This window comes from Canis lupus, chromosome 8 (assembly GCF_048164855.1).
Source record: "Canis lupus baileyi chromosome 8, mCanLup2.hap1, whole genome shotgun sequence".
NCBI classification, from domain to species: domain Eukaryota; kingdom Metazoa; phylum Chordata; class Mammalia; order Carnivora; family Canidae; genus Canis; species Canis lupus.
In genome coordinates, this window is record NC_132845.1 from 16703586 (window position 1) to 16718585 (window position 15000).

Below are 15000 nucleotides of genomic sequence, written 5' to 3' on the forward strand. Positions count from 1 at the left end.
CTTCTTTCTTTTTCTTTGGTTTAGGATTATTCATTGGTGTCACCCATCATCTTTGTTTCAGGTTATTTGGGAATAGCGGTGCTTGCAGCGCTTGCGGACAGTCGATTCCTGCGAGCGAACTCGTCATGAGGGCCCAAGGCAATGTGTATCATCTTAAGGTAGCAGTTGCTCCTTCTGTCTTTTTAAAAAGAATCCTACCTTTCCTACGTGGAGACAAAGCATTTCTCCTTAGTGTGAACTCTGGTTTTCTCAAGCTGTAGACACTAAAGGCATCTACTGAAGTTGTAGCTTGGCAGTGATTATTGCATACTTGCCCTCCCCCCCCCCACACACACACACACTCACACACCCCACACCACATAAGCACACATGTACTGGTTTCTTTCCCCCTCTAGCCTGATCCAGTTTATTGCATTTGGGCTTTTACTGTTTTCCGGAATCCTGTCGAAGGAAGAAAAACACTAAACCCTAAGTGGCTCTGTACTTGACAGATACTTGCTTAAGAACAGTTTATAAACTTGTGACAAAAAAAAAGGCTTAATTTGTACTTGTTTTCAGTGGGTTTGCTTTTCCCTTTCAGTGTTTTACATGCTCTACCTGCCGGAATCGCCTGGTCCCAGGAGATCGGTTTCACTACATCAATGGCAGTTTATTTTGTGAACATGATAGACCTACAGCTCTCATCAATGGCCATTTGAATTCACTTCAGAGCAATCCACTACTGCCAGACCAGAAGGTGAATACCTAGCAGTTGCTAATAAGCTTTATTAGAGCGAGTTGGAAGGTTCACCCTGCAAGGGAGTTTCCCTGGGTGCTTGTGTTTTTGTGTGCCCTTTTAAGGAAATGCAGACTATTCCTACGGACAGGCTTCAGAAATAGAGGAGTGTCGATTGATTACATTGTGAATCTGTTGTAGTTAAAAAAAAAAAAAAAAAAAAAAAAAAGTTCCTGACTTCATTATATCTGTAGCTTCCCTGGTATTGAACAGAGGATTACCACATGCAAAGTCCAAGCATAAAACTTCTGTATAACCAGTTGTTTATCCCACTTGACAACTTTGAAATTCAGGAATACGATGTGACTAGGTTATTGTGGGAGGAAAATTCGGACATTTATGTTAGGAAAAGGGAAAAAATGTCTTTGTCGTGAAAGCGTGATTTCTGCATTAATAAAACCAGTCCGGACACCTCCCTTCCAAACCCAATTTATACTACTCTTATTGTGAGAAGACCAGTTTTACAAACATTCTGTAATTTCAGGGGAGGGCATTTTTGTTGCCTGGTATACTCCCATAAAATTTGAATGAGTTAAGACTTTTAAAACGAAGTTCTGGGTCTTTTAGGTCTAGGGTTTAGGGCTAATCTCTTTGGGCTCCTAATCGCTCCATTAAAGAGTATGTTGATGCACAACTGGAAAGTTTTTGGATCCGAGTTAAAAGTGAAGAGTGAGGAAATTTTATACAGTTGTTCAAATCACTTCAGAGGGAAGATGGCGATCAACAGTTGTCCAGCACCAGCACCCCCCAGGACTGGATAGTTTTAGATCTATTTTAATCTCCTTAATAAGTCCTATAGCTATGCAAGTGAGTGCATTTTGATAACTGCTGTGCCTAATTTGTAACAATTACTGTCAACCTTCAGTTAAGAGACTGTTCATTCCACACTGGCCCAGAAAAGAGTGAAATGTATGACTCGTGCGCATAATTTTATTCACATCATATTTCATACTGATTATGTATTGATGACATTGATTCATTTACTCTTTACAGCGCCACTTGCATGGATATTAAATCTTATTGACCACAGATGAATTTTAATTTCAGATTGGTGATAGATTTTTCCATCAGCTCTGATAGTATGTTTGACTTTTTCATCATTAACCCAGGCAATCACACAGCACTGAGTTATTGCATTGAAACAAAAAGTGCACACTTCACTTGGTAATTCTTTATGGATTTACAATAGGAACTTCATTAATGTCTGTTGTGAGGATCACACACAAAAAAAACAACATTTATCTGCAAATAGGAATTTAGCAAGCTTCAGAAGTCTCAGGAAAAAATATTAGGCTTCTTTGTCTTCTGTAATGCATTTTCTTAATGCCGTGTGTGGGGAAAATGACTAATATTTGAAAACTTTTAACCATTTAAAATTACACTGCCACATTTTAATGCTGATTTTTTTTTTTTAACATTTTTCCCTTACTCAAATTTATGGGATAAGGTTAACTATATTTTTCATTTCTTTATTAAGTGCCAATTATATCAAAATATGCACACTTTGTTTAATTTTCTAATATGAGAAGCTACCTAGCATACCATTTTAAAAACAGAAGTCTGATTTTTTGTTGCAGATTCATCAGTCAACATCCATGAGGCATTTTGAGCTTCTTTAAGGAATGCCAGCACATATAAATACTTAAGATTTTTATGGTTTGAACTGTAATGAAGTGAATCTATAGGGCAGAGTTGAGAATAAGGGAAAAGGTAACAAATATTCTGAGATAACCATTTCAGTTCAAAGGCAAAGCCATTTGCAGTTCTATTTGGCAGCCAAAAAAAAGCAGAGGAATTGGGTAGGGGGGGGTGAGTGGAAAAAAGAAATGTGCTGATTTTGGTTGAAATGGTTGATCTCTTTCCCCTCCCATGTAAAAGCTTAATTTTTAGCAAATTAGATCTTAAGTTTGTTGCTGGTTCTATACCATTTCTTTCCCTGACTTGACAGAGAATAAGAAATGATTGTTAGAGCTCACCAACGTGTAGCGTGAGGATTCAGAGGTGTGGAGACAAGATGGAAAACGTAGCAAACCATGCAGTCCTGAGTACAGGCAATAGCCACATTTGCTCCGGACTCAGTGCAAAGGGCAGATTACAAGCAGGGTCTCACGCTACTGACTCATTGGATACAAGGTGACATAAGTGGAGAGGTTTTAGGGAGGAAAGGTAGAGAAACATCTGGCTTGCATGTTTATAAGATTGCATGTGTTGTGCCTTTCAGATCAATCTTCTGTTTTCCACACCTTTCTCAGGATGGGAGAGGTAGCATGTTCGTTTTGGATCACAGAATGTAGTAGGCAACCAGTAGGCAACTGGTATATATACTTTCTGAATGTTGGAAGCCAAAAATAGACGGGTGGCTTTCCAAAATTAATAGCTTTTAAAAGGCATAGGAAGTATAACTTCAGGATTATGTTCTTGTCAGACATTGGTAAGAAGCTGTGTTTGGGGGGTGATGTTAATTAAGAACATCTCCCTGTTGGCATAAATGTCTCACATATTTGCCCTCGGTGCTCGGCTCGCCACAAGCACAGTCAATTCACAAGGTGGTTTTTGTAAATAAAGGTTTGGGGTGAGCTGAACTTGGTCCAGAGAGATAGTAAACAGACGGAGAGCAAGGGGAAGGAGGTCATGAAGACACACTTCCTGGTGGAATGTAAAGTGCTTTTTGGACCTGGAGAATGCTTTACAGTTATTTTCCCAAAACCCCATGGCATTTCTTTTCTGGAGGAGATGAGATGGGGAGAGATGACAAACGGCCCCACTTCATTATTTTCTTCTCTCTCCTCGTTCTCCTTATTTTTGGTAGGGAAAATTGGACATCAATTTTGGCTGTTTTCCTTCTATTCACTGAACCGATTACGTTTTTAGTGCATGCTGCATGATAAATACGGCCAAGCATCCACTGGCTTAAAAGTAATGAGTTGATTATTTGTACACCTTGTCTTTAAAGAAGGCGGCTAATTGTATAGAAAGTATAGGTCCCTTTAAACTCAGATTCTCCTGAAATTTGTTGCCAGTGTCTGGGATGTGTAGTCTACTAGTTGTTCTACATCATTGGGTTTGGTATAGTCTGAGAAAAAATAATTTTAAGTTTATAAATCCTGTAGTGTCTTGAGTGAAGTCTCAGACCACTAGTGTTCAAGGATCTACAAAATTTTATAGCCTATATCTTTTAAAGGAGGCTTGGCCATCCTCAGAATATTGCCTTCTGGAGAGTTATGTAAATACAATCAGATGTTGTGGCTATTTTTTTTTTTTCTATTCTGATTTTTGCCTGTTCTGGATTTCTTTCTTCCATTCAAGAGTGGCGGTTCCATCTAGAATTTTCTGTGCTTTTCAGTCAAATACGAGCTCACCTCTCTTTAGTTGGAGGAAAATTTAGCAAGTGTTCTAGTTTACGTATCACTTTGCAATTCCCCCGTAGTTATATAATTGGTGTTGTGTGTGTCCATCGTAGAGGACATTTGATGCTCATTTATTAAATATGCTCGCTGGCTGCCGCCGCATCTTTGTTCTGGACAGACAAATTACCTTTCTCACACTGAGCTTCCACTCTGGGGAATTAAGCCTCCACCACTTTAATTAGCTTGGAAGTAGGGGGTTGCAGTTCCTAATAGACTTCAGGCTTTTAGTAAGTTAGGGAAAGGGTGAAACGAGAACTTCCTGCAAAGCTCAAAATGTCATTTAAAAATCGTAAAAACCTAATATATATTATTTCATTTTGGTAATTGCAAACAGATTGTATTTGATGACTGTGTGGATTATCATTTCTCACTCAGACATTGAAGTTAGACTTCCCTTGAACTATGTTTTTTAATTGAGCATAAGTCATTACATATGTTTGATTCATATATTTACAATATTTATGTAATATTAACTGATGTGGCAGATAGGAAATCCTCAGTGAACGGCAGTTTCCGGACATTTGTATGTATGTGAGTGTGCACGTATGTACGTACGTATGTCTGTGTACCTTTATCCATATGTCTGCATACACATGCATTCAGACACATACCTTTAGGTTGAGAAGGTCATGGGGCTATCAGAATAGTAACTGCTAGTATTTGGTTTGGCTTTTATTACATGCCAGGCACTGTTGAGAGGGCTCTCTCTATATTATACAATCCTTATAACAGCCTTATTATCCCCACTTTAGAGATGAGGGGACTGAGACACAGAGTAACTTTGCCAAAGGTTATGCAGTTGAGCATATTAACCCAAAACTTCTTTGCAGGGCACTTGGCTCTGAATGTGCATTTAAGATACCAGTGCTAGGCCGGGTGTAACCCATTCTCTCAAGAAAGAAATTTGCTGGGGATCCCTGGGTGGCTTAGCGGTTTAGCGCCTGCCTTTGGCCCAGGGCACAACCCTGGAGTCCAGGGATCGAGTCCCACGTCAGGCTCCCTGCATGGAGCCTGCTTCTCCCTCTGCCTGTGTCTCTGCCTGCCTCTCTCTCTGTGTCTATCATGAATGGATGGATAAAATCTTAAAAAAAAAAAAAAGAAAGAAACTTGCTTTGTAAGAGAGTTAAGCAATCCATTGTAGAACTTTACACCAGAAACTTTCTGCAAGTCCATTTCTTGTCTCATTTTCTCTGCTAGTAAAACTGCAGAAAACGTTATGCTTTAGTTCTTCACTGCCGGAGTAAGTAGCGTAGAAAGCCTCCATCAAGTCACAGTTGGAAAGTAATCTAATAAAAGAAGATTAGTGAATGTAGAGGAGACAAAAGCAGTCATGTTTGAGTTTAATATCTCACATTTAGCATTTTAGCTAAGATGCCCGTTTTTATTTCTTGCAGGTCTGCTAAAAGGTCAGAGTAATGCAGAATGCGTGCCTTCATCTCAGATTTTGTTCATCACAGGTGGATCCCATGCGTCTTCGGTAGACAAGTCACCTTTGTAGCTAGCACCAGTGCCAGCTCCATGCATCGCACCTTCCTTAGTGTTGATTGCCCTTCCCGCATTTATTGGTGTATTAAAATGACTGAATATGAACATTAAGGACTCCATGAACCTGGGCTAATGGGAGACTGTAGAGAAAATGAAAAAAGATCCACCGGAGGACATCTTTGGGGGGGGGAGGGAGCTTGGGAGGAGGGAAATGACTAATGAAGCTAATTAAAAGAAGCATTCAAATCTGCTTTCTACCCTCATTAACAATTAGCAGGGCACTGGCCAGAGTTTGTACCCTGTGTTTTACCTTAACAACATTCTATTTGCTCTTTGTATATTTAAGTGTTGTAAGGAAATGTGTTTCAATCAAAACTGAACATGAGATAAAGGAAAGAGATGTGGCTTTTGTGATATTCTATCACAGACACTTTTATTGTATCTCTGTAAAATACAATGTATGTATGCATGTAAGTGTTTTCGTCCTAATGTTGCTACTTCCATGGCAAAGGAAAAAAAAAAAAAGAATGGAAAAAAAAGAAAAAAAATTGGAAAAAAAAATCAGGCTCCTAGCAGCTACTGTGTAGAAATTTCCCCCTACTTCTAATTTGCTGAATGAAGAAAAAAAAAAATCTTTTATTTGTGATATTTTCAGAGACATTTGCTCTAGTATGGTGTATTTAAATAATAAAAACTTAAAAGAAAAAATATTCGATGGAGTTTGGATTTAAACACTGCTTTTTTCTCTTCTGTATTTTGGAAAAATTTAGTAGTTTTTTTGTTTGATACCAACTTCACTTTGAATCTTAGGGGTCGAGGGAGGTGGTGTGTATATTTATTTAGCTCTGGGCCAGTAAGGTTTTCTTCGAATTACTTAACCATGCCAGTTTTGGCAAGGCTACAAAGCAATGTTTCTAACGGAGTCCTTTTTATAAGCTCAGAATATTCTGGTAACTTAAGCACTTCATTGCACTTCTCCTATATCACAGTGAATCTTTTGTGTTTACATATAAATATTTGTTCGATTCTTCAGCTGTTCCGTTCATTCTCTCTTCAATAGGAAAGCCTTGGGTATTGATGAAAAGCATGCTAGAGAATGTGGCATAACCATCTTGTTCTCTTCACCGAGTTTATGGCTTTTGAAGGAAATAGCATTTCTAAACCATACCTGTACATATTTTGAAGTTCCGTGAGTTTTTAGGGACCCAGAGCTCTTTTACAACCTCCTCAATGGGTGAAGCAGCCATTTCCTAGTGAGCTTTTAGACTCCTGTGGTCTGCTGTATGATTTGTTTATTTTGCTTTGCTCTTACACTCCTCTGCGGGCTTTGCCTTTCCATATGTTTGGGGTAGGATTTGGATTTCACTTAGTAATCTTGAGATCCTCAGTTGCTAGTTCTGGACAGCAGAGTATCCCCAACAGCGCCTACATTGCCTGCAGTGGTCCCCTGTGGAAAGCGTGTGTAGGCCAAGGACTCAGTGGGCCCCGGGCCAGTGTTAGAAGGAGGAAAAACCAAAAGAGGCTGCATGCCAGGCTTGTGAGCAAATCTCAACTACAACTTCCTAAAACCAGGTGTGTGTATAATGCTACTTGAAATGTTCTCTCTAAAAATGGCATTTGTTTTCTTTTTCTCTCGTTCCAGAAGAGCTTGAAGAACAGGTCCTATAGAGCGGTTCAGTGCAGTACATCCCATCTAGCAGTCAGTTTCCATTTGGGCTCTTAGGCTTTCAGAGTCTCCAGTCCAGGAGGAAGGATCAGTTGCTCAAAACTGTGAACCTCCTGTAGAAGAATTAAGAGGTAGAGGGTTAAAATGGATCCTTCTATTAGAGCTTTATGAAAAGAAAATGCGAGGGAAAAAAAAAAGAGCAAAATCACAGGCGTAACAGTATCGGTTTGAGTTAAATCCTTGGGGGAGTTTCTAGGAACTGGTTCTGGTTCTTACGGTTTTTTTTCCCCCTTTAAGATACTTTAAAGGAATGTGGACTCTTCAGGACAGAAAGGGAGAGATGTGTTAATAAGAATGCAAGCATCCTGTCTATTCTTTTTGGCATAAGCACTCATGTCCCATATAGTGCAGAAATTCAAAGGGGATAGTTAATAACTTTTAGTAAGTAATACAGTGTGGCATTTGGTGATGTGGAGGGCTCAGGTCATTAAAGACTTTAAATGAACTATTATATGGCTGGCTCCTCAAGCACTGCTGCATATTTAATAACGAGCTTCTAAAAGCATTTCTTAAGTTGCAGACCTATAAGATTACAAATGTCACTCATGTTAGTATAATCCACATGCAAGTGATGAAGCCTTCTCTTTGATGTGCTAAATTGGAGAAGGACTAATGGAGCTATGAATATACAATAGAACATATTTAAGTAGTAGTCTTGCTTTAGGTAAAACACTTTCTTGAAACCAGAGGCATTTCAAACAATAAAACCCGGCTCTAATGGGGATGCTCTGTGTGGATAGAGAGCTCCTAAAAACACTCAGGTTTATTCTGATGTGAGCAGTGATTGTGTTCCTCCCCCAACCCCAACGTGGCTTAGGAAAAAAAAAATCCACCAGCTTGTTCACCTTTCATCCATTGCATTTGTGATGTTAGTGAGATGTACTCCATTCTTTTGAAAAGACTTACTTAATATTAACCACATTATAGAGCAAGATGGCCCCCAATCCCTTCAAGCAAGTGCAGTTAAATAAATAAAGCAAATGTTACCGAGCCCTGCTGAACTCCTGATGATAAAAAAAAAAGTTTATGATAACATAAATGTCTCAATCATGCAAATTGTCACTCTTGCTAATGAAACAATTTTGTAAAAAGATTGTCCTGTGAAAGGGTTTAATGGTTTTTTTTACCTGTCTACTTAGATTTACACATCCCAAAAGGCAGGAGAGCCCAGACGAAGCTCTCTTCCAAACCAAATCGTTTGCCACAAGAAACTATTTCTAGCTCTTCGTGATTTATTAGAAAATAGCTTAATGTGTCTTAAAAAATACAAAATGAGAAAACTGTCACACCAAAATGAAGCCTGTGAAATTGTCATCCTCTTCCTATTAACTGTATTTAAATTCTTTATTTTGCTCTAACACTGATATTTGCAACAACTAATCATCTAAAATGAAGCTCTTAAATGGCTTTAAATGTCAATATAGTATGATTCTAATGTGTACTACTATTTCTATGAAATATTTCTTCGGGCCAGTAAATTATGCAATACTGAGTCCAAGAGCGATATATCAAGGGTCTAGTGAAGAGTTTTCCTGTAGCCCAAATAATTGTATTTCAATGGAGAAGAGGTTGTCCAGAGCCTCCTTCCCTCGGGAATTAGATCCTGGGTGCTCTCTTGTGCCTATGACTCCCTTTGGAGAGGTCGTCAGAGACACAGCATTTACAGGTTGATGTTACTTGTCACTTTGTCACTAAGACTCACCTATTGTCAGTCCAGCCAAGTCACAGAAATGCTTATTGCAGTTAAATAGCAATTTGTTTCCATGAAACTGCAATTAAAGTATTACTGAGCAACCATTTTAGATTGGCAATGCCCTGAACGCATGTTAAGCAGCCAGCAGCTCCCACTTGCAGAGTCAGAGACCCTGCTGGCAGCCAAGTGTGCCGCCTTCACCCAGGTTGGGTATCCAGTTGAGAAGTAGTCGTAGCCCTCTGCTCCCCTCGTGAACACAAGCTGAGAGCACTGACAAGGCAGGGCTGATTTTTGGAAGGTGAACTTGCAACTTAACTCAAGTGAACAGGATTTTCAGTTGTGCAGGAAGTGCTTTATGCTGGTAGATATGTGCCTGTTTCCTAGAGGGAATGTTTTCGAGTTCAGATTGATTCTGCTGAGAATGGACTGCAACTCGGAGGCCTCAGGCCAATAATGTACTACAGGTCCTGACATGTTACAGCTGTGTAAACAGGGCCATTCTATCTCCTAAATCACAACTAATAAAGCGGAGGATGAAAATCAATTGATTCTGTTATAAGTTCTTTGAATGACACTAGAAAGTTGTTTAATGACTCTGTTAGAATGGACAGGCCTGGGTGGAGCCGCCAAAAGACCTATTTTAATCGTCTTTCTTCCCCCCAGAAACAGGGCAGGACAGCCTCTCCTGGGTGCTCGCATCCCCACCACCAGATGCAAACCTGCCTGGGCAAGGAAGGCACCTGAGCTGAACTCTTGCAGCTGATTTAAAGTTCAGGGTCTGTTGAGTGAGAAAGGTGAAGTGCACAGGTTTTACTGAAAATGCGAAACATTGATGTAAGATCCTGAGAGAGGAAAGGATTTTAGAGGTGGTGTTTTAAAATGCAATTAGCACTGAATTCTAACCAGCTTGGAAACAATCATTAGCTCACGAGAACAGGAGGCATCTCACCTTCCTTCGGCCTAGAAAGCTCCCCCTACCTCAAATCAAAAGGTTTACGTCCTCAACTTTTTCAAAAAGAATTTTCTTGGGCAGTGCGTTTATTTGTAGGCTTTCGCCTGTGTTGTTTGAGCTGCAATCTTTTTTTTTTTTTTTTTAAGTAGGGGGAAAACAGTTTCTTCCTAAATTAATTTTTCATTTGCAGTGAATTGAATGCTTTTAGGAACTGAAAAGAGAAAATCTAGAGACAAACTGAATTTACAAATGAAGATTAATTATGAAAGCTGGAAAGGAAATTGCTTGCTTGGGCTGCGATTGTATACCTTGTACTTTATTTAAATAAGGTTAGGTAGAGATGGGTGTGTCTTAAATGCCGCATATCCCTCCAAGGCCTCCGAGTCCCATTCTGTCATCAATCATGGGCCTTCCGCGTTCCATAAACCTTACGTCTTTAACTAGAATGTGTAATACAATAACTTTATCTTGGAGTTGTGGAGTGCTCTGTAAACGTATTTATGTGTTCACATTTACAATTAACAAGTCCTTAACGTGTGTTATCTCAGTCCTCACAACTATCTTGATGATTGTGGCCTCGATTTTACAGATGAGGTCCTGAAAGTTCAAGGAGGTGATGTGGTAAGCAGGACCAGAGCAGCGGGACCAGGAAGGGCAGGGGGGCGCATGGGTGCTCTCCTTGGGTGCAGAATTTAGGGGAGTGCCAAAGAATACGTCATCAAGATCATGTTTTAATGCACTCTTTTTAAAAACGAAATTAATGCAAAAACATCCATGGTGAACGAAACATCACAATTTCAAATAAAGGCAGGATCGGCATTACTTCTCTTGACTTTTTACCTCAAGCTCCAACATGGGTAGGCCCTATTATTAAGGCCCAAAGTGCCAGAGCTGCTATTTGAACCCTGGCATTTTAGGGCATTTTGGTAGAATTGCTTTATAAATTGTTAGGCTGCAACAATGACATACTTTATTCTATGAGCTATAACAAGGATTTTCTCTCCCCTTAAAAAAAATGAACGTATTGCATTTTCTCTTTATCCAACCTGGAATGCCAACTCATTTAGATTGCCAGCATATTTTAGCGTTGCTCGAAGAGAAATTTCTTTTCAGTTTTGACAAATCTCAAGTACTTCGTGATGAGTAATTAAGTATCATTGGTAACAACTCTGCCTGCAAGTTGTTGGGGAGGGAAAAGAACAAGACTTCAATAATCATATTAGTCCAGAAAGCAAAATGGATAACTGTATCTAACTATATCTCCTACAAAGAAGTAAATGGTATGTTTAAAATGTTTGAATGGAGCTGTCTTAAGTCTGCTGATAATATTTGTGGCAAATAACAGATCAATGAATCCAGTTACATGAAAGAACATACTTCTATAAGTATAAAAGAAGTAATAGACACAAGTTTTGCAGAAAAATTTTACATGTTCTAGCATGACGTGAGAAGCAGATATATCGTGAAAGAACTAATATTCATATTTGTTGTTTTAAGATGGGAGAGCACTGAAGTATTCAAATGGAACAGATTATACCTTTAATTACATCCAAATACGATTCTGAGCTGAGTTTTAAAATTTTGTTGGCTGTACTTTCTATTTTCCCATTAATTGCTAGAATCCAAAAAGAGCAAAATTTGTAAATAAATTACAATAACACACTGTTAAATCCAAGCTGCCTTTATTACAAAGAGAAAAAAATAGCTAAGAGAAAGATTTCTACTCAAGTTAATAAAATAAAATTTTCTACTCAAAATAATAAAGTTATTTTGATGTTGATATAATGGTTAAGGAAAAAAGGACTTTTTTTTTTTTTTTTTTGGTTCAGTTTCCTGACGGGTGGATTTTGGTGCCAAAGGACCAGTTCTCAAAGCCCATGACGTCTGTATGTTATTTCATGGAGTATCCCAGCCCAATGAGTCTGCAGGCTATCTTTTAATCTTTGATTTGCTAGGTGCAGAATGAGACTTTAGTTAGCCAGTATATACATATATTTTTCCAGTCTGAAGACTAATTTACCCTTCTCATTGGGTATGGATGCATGTACATACATCCTCTTCAGGTGTAAGGACCTGAAAAACATGCATAGACCAACACACAATCGATTGAAAACTACAGAATATTGATTGTAAAGAACAAGATATTATGTATCTGTGATGTGTATATTATGACCTAAGCTCATAAAGTGAGTGGATTTCTTCTGAGGTGTAGGCAGGATTTATCCCAGGTAGCGAGGCTGTAAGACCCAAGCTCTCAAACCACCGTACATTCCAGCTTTTCAGCAAATGCCATCCGTACCCAGAGATGCATGATCAGTACAAGCAGTAGCCTGCATCGTGTTTCTCAGTTTTTTGTCGGTATTGTTTTCTTTTCGTTGTTGGCAGGAGGTGGGCATAGACGTTTATAGAATTTATAGTAGATAGGATAGTGTCTTGAAATTCTAGGCTGTAGAGAAATTTCTATCGTGAGAAAAAGGGAGTAGGGAAAATGGAAGGAACACTTGCCTACATAAATCGCTCTTCAAGGGAGGATTGAGGGGCTGGAGTTTCACCGCAAACTGGGGAGAAGGCCAGCCGGGCTTCCCAGGCACCCTCACCACACCCCCACACCCCCCTTTACATGGTTTTGTCTTATTTCCCTACCGTCAAGAGACCTGCTTCCCCACCTCTACAGGATGCAGTTGCTGTGCGTGGTGAAACTCAGGCTATGTTTGAGTGTCGGGCGAGGCTGTGCAGGGCTCGGACATCAGGGCGGTTCAGACACTCGCAGCACTGGCACTTTTCAAGTTGATGGGATATAGCATTTGGTGACACGTCACAGGTGTGTCACGGAGGGCTGAGGTGAAATGCAAATTGCAATAGGACAAAAGCAGACTCGGATGTTCTTGATGGAGTTTGGGGTATCACCTGGGCAAAAAACATTGCCCCTGGTTGGTTACAGCTACAGCCGCTGGAAATCGAGCTCCTCCCTTCTCGAGAGTGGAGTGGAGCCCTGGGGCCCGGAAGTGGTGGAGGGGGCAGGTGCGAGTTTTCTGATTTGCTACTGAGTGTACCGGGCAGATAAACAGGCTTGATTTTCAAAGGACAAGCAGTCCTGAACGGATCTCCGACGCGGAGGCTGAGCCAGGTCTTCCTGGCCTTGGGTGTAATTCACCAACTCCCATCAGTTACCTCATGCTGTAAGCAATTGTTTTTTTGTTTGTTTGTTTTGTTTTGTTTTGTTTTTTACCTTCTCTAACTAGTAAAATGTGTTCTAATTTTTTTTTTTTTTTAAAGGGGGAATAGATTCTGATTGGCTTTGGTGCTCTTGAAAGCCAGACAGTCTTTACCCTAAGCCAAGTAAAGGTGTAACTGTAATATTTTTCTCTGTAAGTTGTGTTTTTTTATATCTATATATATATTTTTTTTGCCCAAGATTTGATTTCCAACAGGCCCACCAAAGGATTCTGCCTCTGGAATCCCCTAATTTTGCATGCAGATGGCATGTTAATGAACTCATTACTGTGCATTTTATCCAACTCTGGACAGATTTGTGACATTATTTTTCAAAACAAAACGGGGTTAGGCAGTTGGTTGGTTGGGTTTGATGAGAATTGGGTGACTAAGTTAAAAAAATATTTCCCCAAACACTGCTCAGGGTTGCTGCTAAACATTCTATAAAACTATCCCTATCCCCTCCAACTCCCCCCCCCACCACCCCCAGAAAGATTCTTTGATTTCTTCACATTCCTGGGGACTTATGGAACTGTGGGCCTTCCAGAAGGTGTGTGGCCCAATTCCATTCTAAAACTAAGTAATTCTGGGCTTTCTTTTTGATTCCCTGAGTATCTATGGGCATCTTGTGTATCTCTTTTAGCTTAGGTTCTAAGCATCTTAGCATCAACTAAGGGAGAGGCATATCTTAAGGGGAATGCTATGAAAATCAATGATGGGATATTTACCCTGTATTCTGTGCTTTGCGATTTTTAGGGTGAAGGTACTCATGCCTCCCCACCCTCCCCTTTGATTTTAGAGCAGGTAATAAAGAACATATTGCTCTTGTATTGTGAAGTAAGCACCAAACTGGGACTCAGGAAACACTTGGAATTTAATTCTAGTCCTGAAGGGAAGTCAAAGGGAACCTGTGATCACGTTTGTCTTTCCAATCAAATATTAGCCATGGGCCAATCATTTATTCTTACTATCTCATTTTTGCCCCATCTGTTAAATAGGAGTTTACTAATCACAGCTCTATGTGCCAATGCATTAGATGAGTCATTCGAAGGTAGAAGGGCTTTATAGTCTGAGGATGGCACTCTTTGGATTGTAAATGGTGAAATAGAGAATATACTCGCTTCTCTGATTTAAGGGTTAATTATAAGACCTTCAGTTTACTTTGAAAATTATTATAGCCAACTCATGCCTGTCTTCTCTAACAAAGGGGAATAATAATGTAGATTAATTCAAAACAATGGATCACACTTAACTTATTTTTGGTTGGGAATATAATATGCAATCCTTTTATTTTTTTTTAAAGAAGTATTTTTTGAGCAGTGTTTGGTTCATAGAAAAATTGAGCGGAAGGTACAGAAACTTCCCCCATACCTCCCGGCCCCACACATGCTGCCCTCCCCCATGATCAACATCCCCCACCAGAGTGGTACATTTGTTACAACTGACGAGCCTACGTGGACACATCATAATCACCCAGGGTCCTCAGTTTACATAAAGGCTCACTCTTGGTGTTTTACAGTCTGTGGGTTTGGACAAATGGATAATGACACGCATTCATCGTTACGGTATCATATAGAGTATTTTCGAGACCCTCAAACAACTGTGCTCTGCCTATTGATCCCTCCCTTACCTCACAACCCCTGGCAACCACTGGTCTTTTTGCTGTGTCCACAGTTTTGCCTTTTCCAGAATGTCAAATAGTTGGAATCACACAGTATGTAGCCTTTTCAGATTGGTTCTTTCACTTAG

At 39.6% G+C, this 15000-nt stretch overlaps 1 protein-coding gene across 3 annotated transcripts in view; it reads left to right on the forward strand.

Annotated features, from left to right (window-relative positions):
* Nucleotides 1-6377, forward strand: part of LMO4 (LIM domain only 4) — a 17536-nt gene extending 11159 nt beyond the window's left edge. For all 3 annotated transcript variants that reach the window (XM_072834382.1, XM_072834384.1, XM_072834383.1), the window contains exons 3-5: nt 62-158; nt 581-736; nt 5577-6377. In XM_072834382.1, the coding sequence (XP_072690483.1) occupies nt 62-158; nt 581-736; nt 5577-5585 (262 nt within the window). In that variant the 3' untranslated portion in view covers nt 5586-6377. The remainder of the gene's footprint in view (nt 1-61; nt 159-580; nt 737-5576) is intronic.
* Nucleotides 6378-15000: the final 8623 nt, after the last annotated feature.